This window comes from Colletotrichum scovillei, assembly GCF_011075155.1.
Source record: "Colletotrichum scovillei strain TJNH1 chromosome Unknown Contig00003, whole genome shotgun sequence".
In the NCBI taxonomy this organism is placed as follows: Eukaryota; Fungi; Ascomycota; class Sordariomycetes; order Glomerellales; family Glomerellaceae; genus Colletotrichum; species Colletotrichum scovillei.
The window spans coordinates 727,322-744,740 of NW_023336261.1; the positions used below are offsets into that span (position 1 = coordinate 727,322).

General features: G+C 52.6%; 5 protein-coding genes across 5 annotated transcripts; 1 reads left to right on the forward strand and 4 right to left on the reverse strand.

The window, feature by feature from the left end:
- Positions 1–1,604: 1,604 nt before the first annotated feature.
- Positions 1,605–3,173, reverse strand: HER10_EVM0000651 (uncharacterized protein). Its single transcript, XM_035470423.1, has 3 exons — positions 2,832–3,173; positions 2,405–2,710; positions 1,605–2,245 (listed from the first exon to the last, which is right to left on the reverse strand). The coding sequence occupies exons 1-3, from the start codon at positions 2,976–2,978 to the stop codon at positions 2,051–2,053; spliced, it is 648 nt and encodes a 215-aa protein (XP_035335580.1). The 5' UTR covers positions 2,979–3,173; the 3' UTR covers positions 1,605–2,050.
- Positions 3,174–4,066: 893 nt separating this feature from the next.
- Positions 4,067–5,673, forward strand: HER10_EVM0002424 (uncharacterized protein). The gene has a single exon (XM_035472136.1). The coding sequence runs from the start codon at positions 4,967–4,969 to the stop codon at positions 5,417–5,419; it is 453 nt and encodes a 150-aa protein (XP_035335744.1). The 5' UTR covers positions 4,067–4,966; the 3' UTR covers positions 5,420–5,673.
- Positions 5,674–8,736: 3,063 nt separating this feature from the next.
- Positions 8,737–9,462, reverse strand: HER10_EVM0009985 (uncharacterized protein; the record flags this gene model as incomplete). Its single annotated transcript, XM_035479455.1, has 1 exon — positions 8,737–9,462. One exon carries the CDS (start codon positions 9,460–9,462, stop codon positions 8,737–8,739), a length of 726 nt encoding a protein of 241 aa, XP_035336444.1.
- A 756-nt stretch (positions 9,463–10,218) lies between these two features.
- HER10_EVM0006379 (uncharacterized protein) lies at positions 10,219–10,869 on the reverse strand (the record flags this gene model as incomplete). Its single annotated transcript, XM_035475965.1, has 1 exon — positions 10,219–10,869. One exon carries the CDS (start codon positions 10,867–10,869, stop codon positions 10,219–10,221), a length of 651 nt encoding a protein of 216 aa, XP_035336122.1.
- Positions 10,870–11,326: 457 nt separating this feature from the next.
- HER10_EVM0008407 (hsp90-like protein) lies at positions 11,327–16,761 on the reverse strand. Its single transcript, XM_035477930.1, has 3 exons — positions 15,591–16,761; positions 12,367–15,492; positions 11,327–12,310 (listed from the first exon to the last, which is right to left on the reverse strand). The coding sequence occupies exons 1-3, from the start codon at positions 15,650–15,652 to the stop codon at positions 11,509–11,511; spliced, it is 3,990 nt and encodes a 1,329-aa protein (XP_035336300.1). The 5' UTR covers positions 15,653–16,761; the 3' UTR covers positions 11,327–11,508.
- Positions 16,762–17,419: the final 658 nt, after the last annotated feature.

Sequence of the window (17,419 nt, forward strand, 5' to 3'; positions counted from 1 at the left end):
ATTACAGATTCCTATTGGCGGAATTCTCTCCGGCTCGGTGTTTAATCTCCTCCATCCGCTCTTTTTCTCTCGGTTTTTCTGACACCAGAGCTGGTCCCTGGACCCTCTGCTGCGCTGTTGCGTCACTGGGGGCCTAGGCCCTCTTGCCGGTAGCGAAAACGGACCTCTTAGTGCGGTAAAAGAGTCCCTGGCTGGGGTTGGCAATGTCAGGTTGCTCCTCACTTCGTGACACAGTGGGCAACGTGTCAGCCAGAGAGAGAATTTTGCGACATGGTGCCCGTGACACCTTGTATTAGCATACGAGGTTTGTCACACTGGACGGAATATGCTTTTCTGGGCCAGGAAATGGGTGGGTGATACGGTGAGAACAGAGAAAGAGTGTGGGAGAGGAGGGGATGAAAGCTTTGCGCTGTCCACTTTCCTTTGCCCACCCTCTACCCCGTCCAATTTGTCGCGGTTTGCCACTTCACTTGGACTATTATGGCCAGTAAAGTGGTGTTGCAGGAGAGAACATCTATATTTGGTAAGGCGGTATCAGTGGGATAAGTGGGATGAGAAGAGCGAGGGAGAAGGGTGGTTTGTTTTGATTTGGTTTGCCTTTCCCATTCCCCCCTTTTCACGACCCCTCCTGTGTAGCACAGTGGCCCCGGCTTCATTCTCGTCGCAAGAGGATCAAGAAGACCAAGCGCGAAAAGATCCTTGAGCAATCTCTTCACTTGCTGGCATGTAACATTAAGCAGTAGATAGGTATCAAATGGACATCGGGTACTACTAACACGACGATTTTCTATATCTGCTTAACAGTTCAGAGAAACCCAACCTGGCCTGAAATGAGGGCATCTTTTGGTGCAGATGATTGACATCGTGACACATCTTGTCCTATGACCACACTGGACAAAAGTTACAGCAGCGTAGACCCTATGCCAATTGACAAGTTTCTGTTCTAAGAAGTAGTTGATCTTTCCGCCTTGTTGGGATCGTAACTTAGTGCATCATAGGTACTTCGGCTGTGAACACAAGGGTCAAAAGAAAAGAGGCACAAGATCAGAACCATTCTTTTCTGATTGACGTTAGAAGATGTTACTGCCAGCATTCTCAATCACCTTTTAGTTGAAAAGATGCCACGTACAGGATTTTCCATTGTAAAGGTCCTTGGAAACAGAAACATTCCAATACATTTCATGATCCATTTTCTAGTCAATAGCAAAATCAAGGAAACGGTAATGTTTATTGTCCTGTTTGTTGAGTCAGACGGATGTGTCCGTTTCTAGAGTGCAATCCGCGTTGAAACTTCAGTGATGTATCTGTGGCATATCCTGGAATTTACAGAACTTACTCACAGAACATGGCTTCAGAAGCGGATAGAGGTATCAATGCAGTTACAGAAGCAGCTGATGAAATACAGTCGTGTGTCAGAGGCCTTGAACACCATGTAGAGGTGGCACACAGCATGAGCGGAGTTTTCGTCAGGGGTAGGCACGCTGAGGTCAGTGAGATACTGCTCTTCCTACCGTTCAGGAGGCACGGGAGGAACGTCTTGAAGCTATCGGCATTACGAATATGGATGATAACAATAACAAGAACAACAACAGGTCATTAACAGAGGCCAGTATACCTATCACTCTACTCCATCACGAAATCACGCACGCTGGGCAAGCCTCAATTAGCGTTGAAATCCCATCACACCGGCAACCTGTCTGGGAACAACCGTGAGAGTAACGTTTTCGCGCCGACGGACCCCCGTCCGCTAAGTAAATCTTATGACTAGGAAGGGTACAGAAGGACACACAACCAAACTCCAATCCCAGACTCCCCAGCCAAAGCCCAGACACCCAAGGTCCCCTAACCCTCGGCCACCCAAAAACCCATTGATCCAAACTTCCAGTTGTGCAGTCCCATAACTCTAGCAAGCATCGATGAACGCCAATCCGATTGGAACAAAAGTGGTATCATAAGGTATTCGTGAGCGCAACAGAGGATATCCGTACTATAATCGCAACAATCATGGCAAACAAGTGATGAAAAGCGGTAAAATAGACCCGGCACAGGCTCAAGAAGAGAACGACATTGAGGAAGACGCCGAGACACGGTTGCTGTGCCTGAGCCCTTGCTTCCGCTGCCTCATGGCATGAATCAGGCCGCAGACATTGCAGAGGGTGCGCGGCCCCGCGGGTCCGCTACGCCACTGTGGTGTACAGGTGGTGTGGCAGTTATGGCAGACGGAGGGATCGGACATGTTCTGTAACTGTTTCTCAGCGTGAGTGAATGTTCAGTGTAGCCAGCCCCTACCGAGCTTCCATTGTGAACCAGGTTGGTAAGACGAATGTTGCAATGAGAATAAGAAACGGACGTCGTCTGGCCGGAGAGAGATGAGGAACATTGGATGGAGTTTGCGGTAACTTACTGCATGTGAGTGATGGTTCCCGGCAGCATCAGCAGCGTGCTCGGCTTGCCCATGTTGTTTGCGGCGGACCTTGCGCAAGTGGCTGGGGCGTCTCGTTCGCAGGGTCGTCTCCTTTGACTTCTGAGAGATGGCCACCAACTCCGCCATGTCTCCGGTAATGTGCTGGGAAATCTTCTGCGCGTGTAGGAGCTTTGGGTTGCCAAGTAGGACTCCGGTCACCAGGCGGCCGCCCTCAAGCGCAGGTGCTCTGCTGTATCGGAGCAAGCCTTGAATATTGCGAAGCAGGTTGTTTGCATCGCCATGGACCTGTGTAAGTCAAGAGGGGTTTTGTCAGCACATGATGGACATGCTTTTTTGTTCCTCTTCAGAAATCGCATTCTAAAGATCGGGTTTTGGCAATCGCATCGGGTGGGCAGGCAGAACGCACTCTCTGAATGATTTCGCTGGCCTTGAGATGGTTCAGGGACATGGGCGCTAGTGGTTCGTTGGCGTTGCTGCACTCATTCTTGCTGGGACGGCGTCGCCAAATCAGGGCCGGCACGGGCGTGACAAGATCTGCCGGGGTCCGGGCCATTGACTCTTTGGAAGATGGATTTTGGAACGGACTCGGCCGATTTGGGAAACGGACTGGAATCCGTCAAGAAATCGGACGGACCAATTGTCGTGAACGTAAGAGCGGGGCTGCTGCCAGTTTTGGGAATGGGAAGAAAGTCTGTTGATGACGTCGATGGGTGGAGGAGGCAGAATGGTGTAGAGATCGAGAATCGTGAGAGGGATCGAAAACGAGGGATGGGGCCTTCTTCGTTTATAAAGGAAAATCGAGCGTTGAAAAGAGGGGAAAGCACGGGACCGCCCAATACTCCGTTTTACACTTTGCTTTACGCTTACGGTTCCACGCTCTCTCCAACGTTGCAGTCAAATCCCCAGTTTTGTGAAGTAAAACGGTGGGAAAGCCACCAAACTCAATAACACGGCATGCAGGCGCGGCCCAGATGCTGAACGGAAGGTTTTGTGGAACTAGACTGAGGTGAAGCCAAAGAATTGATTGGACGAATTCCGAACCCATGCAGAACGTGGCAGCTGCAAGGGCGCAACGTTGATCGAAAACGGACATTTCTGTATCCGTAACTTGCATGTTGCCATATTGGAGATATGGGAAACGTAGAGTTTTCGATCCGTCGCCCGAGAACTCGATGTGCATCTATCGCCACCGGCTGAGTATCACAGAGGATGGGAATTTGCATCGCTTTTTCACTTCTCGATCTGCGGTCAATTCCGAAGGCGAATAATTATTTGGCAACGCGTACAGTCAACCTCGTTGCCAAAGATCAGGGCGAGGCGGTGATGTCCGTTTCGGCGCCGTGTCTCTGCTGCCCGCGGGTGGCGGTTGAATGGAGGGATTCCGTAATTTAACTGTAGACAGTAGTGGCCAAATCTGAGGCCTTCCCCTTGAGCTCTGATGTTGTGAAAATGTATAGCCAAAGTTTCAGGCGACTGTTCAGGCTGTCGAATGCCTCTGTTTCCCGGTCGGCCTGCTTGTGGCCTCCAGTGATGCCCGAGTAAGGCGGCACCGTTCGAGGTGAGGCATACCGTCTTGCTGTGCTGCGTCTGGATCAACTGGGCGACAGGACCAGCCCACTTCCCAGGCCATCGGGGAGTGTGAGAAGATAATGCTCCGCATGATGGATGACCTGAAGTCCAGTTTGTACCGTTGCCCGCGGGAGAGCTGATGGCACGGCGTACAGTTCGTAGCCAGTTCCCAGTCATTGACCAAAGACACGATGTGTTTCGATCACGTGAGGAGGCTCACGATTTCGGGAGGCAGGAACGGTAGGCATAGCATTAGGGAAGGACCAGAGATGTCCAGTCCTTCCTCGCGGCCTCGTCGAAGGTTCCCGCCAGGTACAATCATGGCTGTAGCAACCCAGTCGACCTCCCTCCTTCCTTTCTTTCTTGCATTCGTTGCTGACGCGTTCCTTCCTTCCTCTACAGGTCGTCCATCTACCCCTATTTCGAGTCATTGACCTTAACGAACCTCTCCTACGATGAGTCCTTGCTTGCGAACGACATCGAATCAATACCATACCATACTATCTATTGGATTCAACATTCGATAACGATGTCTCTCTTTATCCTATCCCACCTCGCCAGTCTCGAGTCCGAACGAATAACACGAACGGCAGTGGAACCAACACAAAGTCCTGTCCATTCTGGCAACCGGCGGTGCTTATACTGCAAAGAACCCACACTCGCGCACCACTGCAACGATTGTCGATCCAACTGGTTCTGCAGTACCAAGTGTCAGAGGGCAAAAGCCCACAATATTGATGCCGCCAACTACATGGCTCTCTGCCCCGTGCAGAACAAACGACTGAATACCCACCATTACCTCGCCGAGTCCCTTCGAGCCGGTACCTGCGAGCCTCCCACTGATCCGCAAACACGACAAGACTTCGGGTTCGATCTTTGCCAATATGGCAATAACCAAGAGGAACGCCTCCTTTGGGCGACATACAAGTGCCTTGGTTGTTTCTTCGACCTCGACAGCGTCGTTATCTAGGGATGGATGATTGCAGGGGCAAGTCACTACTCGCCGAGATGATCAAGCAGTATTTCGCCCAGGTTCACCTTTTGACGAAAGATGTATACATCTGGTGGTTTCGCCATAACATCTGGGTCATCATACCTGAGGACAGCAGACTAGGATATGCTATGACAGTCCATACCGATCTCGTCCGGGAGTGCGCCACAATGTCGCGGGTCTTCTGTCAGATCATGCATGGCTGGGACCGAGATCGAGGAAGTGGGTGGACTGGGCACACTGTTGACTACATGGCAGCCCGCGTACGAGAAGCAACACGTCCGGTGGAAGAAGAAGATCAAGCAATGGATGGGGCCTCGAGCAACACCTTGAGCGTCGATGATACAAGCGGTAACCCCTCGAATAACGACGAATTCCCAGGTATTGATTCCTCGAGCGAAGATCCCTCAAGTGATGACCTTGCGTCAGGATAACGCAAATCATATCAGTCTCACGAACAAAATACCCACGGAAGAGATCTGTGAGAAGCACCCAGGCCTACAGGTACAAGATTTATCGGCATGTTTACTTCGAGGGACAGACCTCGAGTAATTAGGAATAGCAAACAAATGTTAGAGCCTTCCCACAGTGATCAAGTTCCCCGTACGCAGGTTTCGTGCACGTCTTCCAAAGTCAACATCAGGCAGCTCTCCAAAGAGAAGGCACTAACAAAGATCAGTCTAAAGAAGCTCAATCATCTATACCTCTCGTTTCTGATTGCATCTGCAGGCTTCCCGCACTCAACTCTCTAATTTGCTGCCTACGGGGCCATTGTGCTGAATGCTGGCGACAAACGGCTCGCTGCATATACTCCCACACCTTCAATCTATCCGTTTGCTAGAAGAAGGGTTGAGGTGATAAGAAAGGGTCATGGGATTCATGCTGTCCGTTTGACCTCAAAGAACTTCTTGGTCTCTCAACAAGCTTCATCTGGGAGACTCAAGAACTATTACCTCCAATCCTCTCCCTCTCAGATTGAATAATTACCTCTTTCCGTTCTTTCCATCCACTCATCCCCAACTTCAACTCTCTTAGCATCTGCCATCATTACAAAAGTTGCACACTAGAAAAGGTTCGCTCTCCCCTTTGCTCAACATTGACTTGCTATTCCATTGCTGACTATTCAATTGACAGCAAACAACCCCAAACACCAACAACACCATGGCCGAAGTCAACCCCCACCAGCCCACCGCCGAGATCCTACTCAAGAACATCGTCGAGAGAAGACTTCCGACCGACCCACAGACCCTCAAGGACTTCTTCTTCGACCGCTGTATCACCACCAAGGGCCAGGAGAAGCTCCTCTCTGTCTATGGCCTCCTGATGGAAGGCATGGAACCGGCCATCCCCCCCGCCCAGCTCCAGGCCTGGGCCGCTGAGGGTGACCTCGAGCTCGGCAAGCACATCAGTACTGCCTTCTCCAAACTCAATCAGAACAAGACCTCAGCCGGAATCATCACCTGGTTCGACTACAACCAGTACATCTGGAACCCCAACGACGTCGACGCGGAGCTCGCCGCCCACGCCGAAGAGATCATGGGTGCCCTCGCCGGTCCCGCTGACGACGATGGATACATGGCTCGCATTCCCGTCTTCATGGAGGGTCAGACCCGTCTCCGCCACAAGAAGGAGGCGCTCGAGGCCAAGGGCGAGTATGTCCGCACCGTCCGCGGCACGCGCTTCAGCTCTGTGCCCAACGTGGATCCGAATGGACCTCCCGCGGCCGGCCATGCCATCTTCTGCCCCGATGGCTTCAATGGCGTGCCCCTTGGCGAGATCGCCCGCGCTATGCAGAATATGCCTGGTGTGGTAAGTCTTTCCATTCCCTGCCTTCTCTTTCCGCCTTGTTACTGATTTCTGCGTGCTGCACAGAAAGTCCACGTCTTCCCCCGCAAGTAATTCGACATGGCAGAAAGATGCAGTTGATGAGTCGGCATGAGAGATGGTGACATGGGCGTACATTGGCTTGCGGTTGATTGAGATACAGAGAATTGTGCCTCGGCCTCAGCAAAGGAGGCTTGTGACAGTTTAGGTAATCTTTGAGAGTTGCCCGTCGAAAACAAATCAACAATATCATTCAGTCACAACAGTCCTTATTCCTCTGCTGGCTCTTTGCTAGATAGTCACTGTGTGTCTTGGACCATCAAAGCCAGCGGCGTTTGTACCAATGAGGGACGAAGTAGCTATTCTGATTGACAATGAATTGATTGAGATCTTGCATGGGACAAGGCGTGAAGGCACTTGTTGCCCTGAAAAAGCTTCCGCCTCAAGAATCTATGTAAGTGCTCCATCGCGTCCTCAATTAGTAAAGATCACCATCCAGTACAAGCCCACATAACTACGTATTGGTACCAAGAACACATCACATACAGCGCTACATCACGCCCAATACATCAGAGAAGCTTCTCCCGAGTGGGCTGGGATGCGTACCCTTGAGGTCGAGTCTGCGATGGAGTGGGAGCTTGAGAGTGCTAGGTCGTTGGCGCGCGTGCGGGCCGCGACGAAGCCGAAGGGCTTTCTGGAGAAGTGGTTGTTGGGTCCGGAGGAGGAAGAGCCGTCTTTGACGTTCGAGCGGCGCCTTGAACCTGATAATTGGAGGGAGTTGTACTCTAGCTGGGAATGGCGGCAGAAGATTGCCGACATGTGGTATCGATCGACGCGGAAGAATTGGATGAAGCGGTGAAATGGAAGAACGGACCCAGGCATTTTTGGGCGATTACATGGACCTGCGTAACGAGTTGATACCGCGTTGATTCCACCGATATGCCTTGACTTACAGCTATGTTGTGCTTGTTGCCGACCATCGCGGGGTGGGAACTATCTTTGACGTGGGGTGAGCGGGGAGCAGTGTATTAACCATGAACGCGTCGGAGGCTTGCGCCTCTATCATGATGGTATAGCGAATGTTGTTTCGCGTCGAGGTTGATCGCCCTCGAGAGAGTGTTTGATGGAGTGGCAAGGAGGGGCGGCACAGTGCGTAGGACGCGGTGGGGGTCGATGCTATGCTTATTCAGGCCGACGCCAAATCCTGATGTGCTACCAAGCGATTACATTCGATTGTAGGTTATGAATATGACGGCCTTGTCAATTGGCAATTGTTGCTCGCGGAATCGTGGTGGTATACCTAGGTAAACTGGCGATGAAGTTGATGGGGGAAGGTGAAGGAGGGACTCGCATGGTGGGGGCTTATGTAAGTGAAGCTGCCAACGTCAACCTTGGGAAGGAGCCCATCTCGACTGCCTTCCTCAAGACTGACATCCGGGAGCAAGACAGGAGAGGAAGGAGCGAGCTTTTACTTAGGCGCCTTCCGTTGTCAACAAAGTATTTTGTACCTAGTAGGACCATCGTGATCACGTCAAATATTGCAAAAGGGAATCGATCTCAAGCCATGGTCATCTCTGTTCACAACATCTCAATGTCTATTGTTGCTGTACTACCAAGGCGACCGATTCCCCTTCTCCAAGCACAATTCTATGGCAAGACCTGCCGCATCCGAACCCAGCCATTACACTCCTGTTTTCAAGCTCAATACGCCATATCGAAGCAAGCAGCCGAGGGTATCGCATAGAGTAAGGTGCCGATGGTGTAGGGTTCGTCCGATTAGGTAGCAAAAGGCACTGCGATGGTCAGCTCGAGCTCTTATCGATGGGGGAGGGCATTGTACTCGCATCTGTGTAGGCTTCATCATGCTAATGTCGAGCAATTTCCCTCATCATATCAAGGGAATCATCTTGCCAGTCTCGTCGAGCACTCAGGAGTACCAATCAAAGTTGTCACCAGGTCGCTTGCGAGCATCATAGTACTCCTTCAACTCCTTCGCAGCGCGCGCAGCCTTCGCCTCGCTTACGAGATCCTCCGGGTCCCAGATATACTGGTTCTCAAGGAACCACTTATAATCGCCCTGGTAATCCTCCGGACCAAGCAACGCCTCAAACTTGGCCTTGATCTCCGCAGCCACATTCTTCAGACCATCCTCGTGGTGGAGCCACTCGTGGAGCTCCTCGGGCTTGACCTCAAAGTCCTCGAGGACGGTACGGTAGACGTTGTAGAGCTTGCTCTGGTCGAGGGTGATGTAGCAGCGCGAGAAGCCATAGTCGGCCTTGACCTGCGCGTTGGTGGGGATCTCGTCGTCCTGGATGGCGGTGAGGAGGTCGTGGGCGGTGGTGCGCTTGGCGTTCTTGTTGCGCTTCGCGGGGGGCTTGTTCTTCTTGACCGCCTTGTTCTTGCTTCCCTTGGGGCGGCCGGGTCCCATGATGGGCTTCTTGCAGGCCGGCTTGGGCTTGCGGCCGGTGGCGGCGGTGGTCTTCTTGGGGGCGGCCTTGCGGGCGGCCGGCTTCTTCTTCTCGGGGGAGGGGTCCTCGGCAGAGGGCTTCGAGGGTCTCGAGTCTGGGAGTTTCTTTCGGGTGGTGCGCTTGGGGGCAGGCTCCTCGGGGATTGTCTCGAGGACGGTGGTGGCGTTGTTTTCCTTGGAGGCCATCTTTGTCAGTCTTTGTTGATACAGGAAAGGTGAGGACAAGTGGTAATTGTTGGGAATTTGCAAGGGAAATCGCCAGAATGAGGATGTGTAGTAAAAAGGATGCGAAAGCAATGGATTGATGGAAGGGATTTACTTGGGGAGGGCCTTAAATGATCTTTTTGTGGAAGCGGACGGGAATGAAATACTCACCTCAGACGATCAGATCGGTTTGGAGTATCCGGAAGCTTCACCTCAGCTTCAATCGACCGGGCTTTTATATGCCAGCAGGTATGTGAAGATCAGCCCGGAGTGGGCCCCCACCCCGTGACTTCATGAATACTCCTCGTCCCTGTTAACTATCTTTCCATGCGAATACTGTCCTGGAATACGATGGAAGTGAAGAGGAGTGCGAATGGGCGGTGGCTTACCTCGTATGTAGGGGTATGCTGAAAGACATCCTGAGTACCCATCTAACAACTAGAACATGTGACGAAGTGCTGCTCACGACGTTCAGACTCTGTTCATCGAATCCTTGAACGCGGCCCAGAATACCCCTCCACTCTGAACATTCAAGACCATAGGAGAACAAGCGTCCAACGCGTTATAAGGAAATAGATGTAACATATCTACATCACTCTATCTGACTCTTTGCAAGGGCTACACAAGTCATTGAGATTCTCTTCATGAAATACCGTTCCCAAACTCCTACTCCAAACAAGCAATACCAAACCAACCCACAAACAACCTCACAAGCAACCTCCCTCAAAAGCCAAAACCTCACTCCTTCCACCGAACCTCACCATCAACCCCCTCAGCATCAAACGCCAAAAACGCAATCTTCCTAACCCACCTCTCCTCCCCAAACAACCACCGCCAATTCTCCTTCCTCACGCTCCGCTCATGCTTCCGCGGCAGAAACCGCCTCGCCTGCTCCAGCTCAACCTCCATCGCCCACTCAATCTGCGCAACGCTATACCGTTCCCACGCCTGCGGCCACCTCCCCCGCAGAAACGCCCGGTCGTCCTCGGTGAACTCGAAAACGGGCACGTCGTAGTTCTGAATCTCGCCGCACCAGACGTGCTTGTGCTGCTTCACCCACTTCCGCCGCTCCTTTGAGATCTTGTCCTCGGCGAAGGCGGTCTCGAGCATGAGGTGCGCGATGCGGTAGCCGAGGGATTTGTTGACTTTCCACTTGTAGAGCTCGTGGGTGGTGACGCCGAGGTCGAGGACGAGGGTGTTGTAGACGCCCAGCAGGGCTTTTGCGTCGTTGAGGGTGCGGCAGCGGGTAAAGTACCAGTCCTTGAGGACGAAGATGTTCTTGGGGAGCTCGGTGGATGGGAGCGTGTCGTGGAAGAAGCCTGGCTCGGCGAGGGTGGATGTTGTGGTTGAGGTCGTGGATGGGGTGGGTGTGCTGCTGGTGGTATCCATCTCGTCAGTTTGTTCTCTTGTTGGTCAAGCTCTTGGGGGTTATCTGAATCTGTAGAGGGAGTGTCTGGTTACCGGTTTGTTGAAGTTTCTTGCTGTGTGGCTTATCGAAGGTGATAGTCGTCGGTATCGTGGAAAGTTCTGGCTTATGTATCCCATCTCAAACCAACCCAACTTACAGCACAGGACACATTGCCATTGTGGCGGTAGACAAACAATATCGAACACTGGGGATCAAGCCCCAAAAGATCAAAGAAAACTATCTAAGCTGTTAGCGACAACCCATATCGGACCAAGACAAAGTGTATCTTGTGTCCTCCTCAAAGGCCCGAGGAAGAAAGAGAGCGGAGTCGGGGTGCCCTAAGGGCCATCTATCATCATGTTCGTCTATTGCTATACTGCTGATGCGCATCGAATCGTGTAGCCAGCGATGCTCGCCCAACAAAGTCTAGTAACTCTAGCCGGGTCATTGCAGTGATGCATTCCAGCCACTGGGGTATCTCATGTAATCCATACGATTGTTTGACATTTCCACAAAAGTCTTTTCCTAACCGCCATGGCGGTCCCTTCCCAACTCCCGCTAAGCGAGTATGACCCGCGCGAAACCCCATCGCTTTTCTCCGTCGCTCATTGCTCATCATGTTATACTATACCCCTGCTCTCTAATATTCTACTCAGCTCCTTCAGCCGCACTGGTTTCGTCAAGAATAAATCAATGCCGCTCGCAAACGCTTCTTGCTGTGCATTGGCAGATGCCAATCCCGTAAGCGCGATAATCAGACAGCGTGACAAGCTGTCCTTTGTCTCTATAGCACGGATCCGTCGTGTCGCCTCGAAACCGTCCATTACAGGCATCGAGATGTCCATCAGAACACAGTGGTACTCGCCCGGTGCTAAACGGAACTCGTCCAACGCTTCTTGCCCGTCTTTCGCGTTTCGATAGTCGTGTCCAAGCCTCGTCATATACGTCGCCAACATCTTGAGGTTGAGAGGGTTGTCATCCACCAGGAGAAACTTGGGACGATCTCCTCTAGCCTTCTTTGGTCTATGGGACAGCCGAGGGGTGTCTTGGCCCTCGAGCGTTGGTCTCTTGGGATGTTCCTCCGGCGTGTTTGGTAGGGCGATATCCTCAGGCCTCGGCTCAGTATCCGTCGCCTTCACAACTTGGTCATCCACACTCTGCTTTGCTTCGACTTCGGTATTTGGCAACTCCTCCAACCTCTCGGGAAGATCCTCTCCAGTCGGAAATTCTGGAAGGGCCTCGGTGCTTCCCACGTCCGTAAGTCTGTCTTGTGCTCGCCCAGTCGGCGTGTCGCCACCCGCGTTGGACGCTTCTGGGCTGGCCAAGGATAACATTGTAGGAGTTGGTATCGCCCGTTCTTGCATTTTCGTCCATCTTTTGAAGCTCAGCAAAAGCACCTTGGCAAGTTTCCTCGGACCAATCCTTGTAGACGAACTGTTAGTTGAAGCTCATCGCTGATTCGGAACGTACAAACTTACGGCTGTGAGATGAACTCAAATATGATGCGATTGCCGGTGAATCGTGCCGAGGTAGCTAGTTGGCGCGCAATAAGCGCGTTCCGGCATACCACCACTACCGGTGTGTTAATGATGCCCAGGCGGCGCTCCATTAAAAGCTGCTCCAGTTGCTTTTCTGTTGACAGAACCAAGTCGGGAAGGAGTTGTTGCGAGGCCGGGATGGACTGGTCAATGATTTGCATCTGAAGCCATTCCCTGCACAGATTGGTGATCAATGCTCCTTCGCTGGAGGTGTTGCTGGCCAACTCGTCGGGCATTTTGACTCCGTAGTCCTCAGGGAATCCTATCAGTTTGACTCTTAGACCCATGAGTTCGCTGACAGATGCCCGGAAGGCGTCAATGCTGCCATGTTCCGCGTTGGCCACCGTTGGTGATGCCGGATTGGCGCACAGTAGGGGAAGTTGAACCCTCACTTTCGTTCCTCGTCCGACCTTACTCCATACCTGGATAGACCCGCGCAGCTTGTTGACTATCTGCTTGACCAAGCTCAGACCAAGACCAGCCCCGGCAGCAAAAGAGTCCTCCTGAGCGAAAGGCGCGAATAGATGATGCTGTAGGTATTCCTGACTAATGCCGCGTCCGGAATCTACGACATCGATCTGAATGATGGCCTTTCTGGGCGGTGCATCGGTCGTCGGGGCCAGCTGGTTTACATTGACGTTGACGAATCCCTTGTCGGTGTATTTGAGCGAGTTCCCTAGGAGATTCATGATGACTCGCCTCAAAGCTCCAGGCTGTGTATGGAAACCCCAAGAAATCGCGGGCGAAATGTCGAAGGTAATGGATACGTCGCCGAGGACGAGTTGCAAGTCCCCGAGTCTATTGGTTCGAGTCGCCATTTCCTCCATTGCTTGCATACTGTCAAGTCTGCGCAACGCCGTAGTGTCGGCGTGCTCCGTCGGTCTGTTGCCTGCAAGTTGAGCCACAGAGACGCGTTGGTAACTGAAGCCAGCACAGACGCTCTCGACAACCTCTTCAGACAGGACATCGACTTCGACATTTGATGTGATGCTCATCATGCCAGCTTCGATACTAATTTTCTGATCACGAGCTCTCAAGCCTCGCTCACCAAATGCGGCCGAATTTCTTCTATGCTTTGAAGGCCCGATGAAGTTGTTGATCTTGCTCCAGTCCAGGAGGTGGTCGATGGTTTCCAGCAGCGTGCGGCCACAATTTTCGATCGAAACTAGCGTCTCTCCCTGGAAAGCGTCCATAGTGGTATCGTGCATCAGCTCCGCGCCAAGAATGATACCATGCAACGGCGACCGCAGCTCGTGAGATAGCGAGGATAACAGGTCCGTCTTCGCCTTGTCAACAAGCATCGAGCTGACGTGATCGACCTCTGACATGACGACTGATGCAAAGGCGCGTAAGTAGCTGAGCTCGCCTTCGATGGTAAGGACGCGAGTCGGGGTCTTGGTGCATGCGAACCCGCCAGCGTACCAGCGTTGCTTTTGTACGTCCCACAGAGGTATGATGGCCATGCTTCGTGTTCCTGAAAATAGGCCGCTGAGTGTTTTCCCTTCGTTCCGTCTCGAGTAAGCTTGCTTCCGTTTCTTAGTTCGTTGCCGTTCGTCCTCGGCTGGGGCCTTGATGAAGTCTGCTATTTCCTGAAGTGGTGTTTCTTGCTGTACAGTGTGATCGTCGCCGGAATGGTCGCTAGATTGAATAGAGCCGTTCTCGTCGAAGTTGAAAATTTTGCCCTCCGGATATCTTCGTAACAGTTTTGCGAGGAACTTTTCAGATACCGAGGTGTGACTCAGAGACGGTATGTCTCCATCGACGCTTGAGATTGATGAACTCGAGAAGCCGAGGACCGCACAAAGGCTGCCCTCTTGGTCGCTATCGCTGCCCAGTACACTTCCAACACCTATGCCCGGGCTTATTTGCTCGTCGCTAGAGGAGGAGGATGAGCCGCGGCCTCTGGAAGACCTCATGTTAGTCCCTCTAGGGCCAGCAAGCCCTCCAAACGAGCCGATGCTGGCGTCCACGAAAAGCACGCTCTCAACTTCTATAGCTTCCCGAACAATGTTGGCGGCCTTTGAGAAAACGTGCCGAATATGTGACATGTGCGAGTCACCGTCTCCCTGGGAAATGCTTTCTGACCCGGAACGAATACTATCCAAGGAGGTCCCAGATACAGATGGCAGTGCCTTCGGATCTTGGTTTGGTGAAGGGGAAGGTCGAGGAGCAGTTGTAGGCGAAACCGGCCGATCCTCCGACCCTTGAGCTTTCGGCTGCGGCACATTCTGCATCGCAACAGCAGACGACTGGTTTTGCTGTGCTTGAAAAGCCTGGAATGCCACCATCTCTCTCTGGCGTTCGATCTTTTGCTGGTTCTTGTTCAGAGCTCCCTCAAAAAACGGGTGGTCATCGAACGAGTCAATATTATTCCTGTCCCTCCATCCCGACATGGTGCTCTTGCCCTCGATGAAGCTGCCTACGCCGCGAACCATCCTGTCTGCGCGTCGGTGATCGTCCCTGTTCCGTTTTGCGTCGAGGTAGTTCAGGATCACTTTCGAAATATCCTGCATAAGTTGATTTTCCACATTGTCAAAGCTTTTGCGCGGGGTATCTCCGTAGATGCTAAAGACACCAATGTGTATACCGCTTTGTGAACGGATTGGAACTCCGGCATAGAAGCGACATTGCGGCGTATTGAGACAGAAGGCTCGCTGGGAGGTCCTAGGATCTTCAGAAAGGTCCGGAATAACGGTAACAGGCAGCTGATGGGGACCCGAAGGATGTTTTTCGTCGAGGTGATCGGAGATTGAGAGGATGAGCTCGCATATGCCGGACGATCGTGGGATAGCAGTGCCGCACAGTAGCAGCTGGTCGATATCCCCGCGCTGGGTTTCGGGGGGGTTGGTGTTGGGAGTCAGGGCGAGTGACTGCGTAGCTTCAGCAACGACGTACTGATACTTGCTGTCGAAGAGGGATATCATGGCCCGGGTGGCATTTAGGCGTAGAGCGCCGAGTTCAGCGAAGGAAGTGAGTGCCGCATCGGGACATGACCGAAGTTCCGAGGATGGCTTGAGATTGTTTGGGTCGTTGTAGACTGTATGTGCGATCAAGGAGCTGTCATATCTGCGGAGGCGGTCAGGAAATTTACTACTAAAGATACGCGAAGCCTGCATTGACGAGAAGCCGTCGAGGCAGATGGAGAAGCACTTTGGGGCGCGGACCTGAATGTCTCCCTCTCGCGGCGACTCTCAGAGACGGCCTTGGCCGGCGGAGTGTTAACCATGGCCGGGCAGCGTGAATTTTATGTCACGAGAGACCGGCCGCTCCTCTGTCGGTTCTACTTGGTTGCACAATGGGGGTCGAAGCACGCCTTGATATCCGCGGGCGAGATAGTATTGACCTACAGTGTTCATGTCAACTTAAGCTACTATTTGCGCGACCAAGAATAATTTTGAGAAATGAATCATGGCGGAAAATTTTGCGACCGAGATGCACTTGTCTGTGGCTATCGAGGAAGGCAGGGGGGAAGGAAGACCATCTAGACCAACCGGACGCAAGTGGGGGGAATGAGGTTGAAAATACACACAGTGCCCCTCCTCCCTCTTCCCACGATGGGCTGGCTCAAGAAGGACTTCGTGGGCATGCATCCTTGCGTCACCAGGCATAACGTGAGTTGCTCAAGACAGGCGGCTGGAGGAGGCAATAGTACAAGAGGTGTGTAAAGCACAATACATGGTAGGTAAGGCTGATAGAGGGGCACAGAGGATTGCCAAGGCCAGAGCAAGGGAACAGTGGGAAAAGGTGAAGGAATGGGAACAAGCAGGTATACCAAGGTTGGGAGAATGGGAATGAAGATAGGGATACACTCACAGGCAAGCAGCCGTCACCGCAGATGATTGCTTGTTGGGGGGGGAACGTCGCAAATGTCGCAGTTTGTCTAGACCATGGCGGGGGAGGTGGGAGGAGTACGGAATAGTGGAAAGGAATATAGCAAATGAGAAGATGGCAAACGTGTAGATTGCGATGGAAATGACGATGCGCTGGACGTTGAAAATGATGTATCGTTCAGGTCGCGCACTCTCTCTTTCTCTCTCTCGGTTGGGCTGGGCTACCTTAGGGCGGGGGGGCTCAGGTCGGATGCCGAAGAGGGCTGGCTCGAGTGATGCGGGAGGTTCGCTTGAGGTGAGGAAGGGAGGCGAAGCCAGGCGAATCACCCAAGGCAAGGCGCAGGAAGAAGTCGCCGCAGATCGATCTCCCCCGGTTCAAGATTGTGGGAAGAGGTTGGCAGAGGAAGTCAATCATGGAATGGAACCAAAGCAAAAAGCACAAGGACTGGAATCGGCAAATTGCTGGGGCCAAGTTTCTGGTGGCGATTGACGCTGGATGGGTGAGGTAAGCGGTTGACCTCAGAGACTGGACGACGGAAGGAGCTGAGTACGGATAGAGTAGGTAGAGAGCAGGCACGCAAGACACGAGCAGAATGCTCCTGCCAGAGCAGCAAGCAAGCACAACATGGGCCGCCAGGCGAGCGGAGAAGGAAGGTTGAGGTGAGCGATTAACAAGGCCACTGGGCCAGGTCCAGACCCATGGTGGAGCCTGCTCCGCATTGGGGTGCTATTCTGGCTCTCTCATTGGCTTTGACATACAGTGCGAAGACCCCGGGAAGTATCTGTGCGAAACCTTGGCCTTTGGCATCTGGTCCCAATGGAAATTTCAGATGACCACACTGGAATTCGCAAAAAGTCGGACCGAAATTGGCATAGTGCCATCCAGCATCCACACCCCAATGCCCTGCGTCAACAGTGCTGCAGCACAGTGTTTGCTGGATCTGATGGGTACCGGGAATAGCCATCCTGCTGCTGGTTTCCTTACCTTACTTAAGCTTGTCGATATCGAGATTTCAGAATTTCGATGCGCACCTCACCGAGTTGCCACTTTGGCCCGATTTAATGGCGTCACATACGTCACTCCGGAAGACACTCCACAGTTGTCCATCGGCAAAAGCCATCGTCTCTCGATCCTGCTTTTTTTTTTCTCTTGTTCTCTTTGT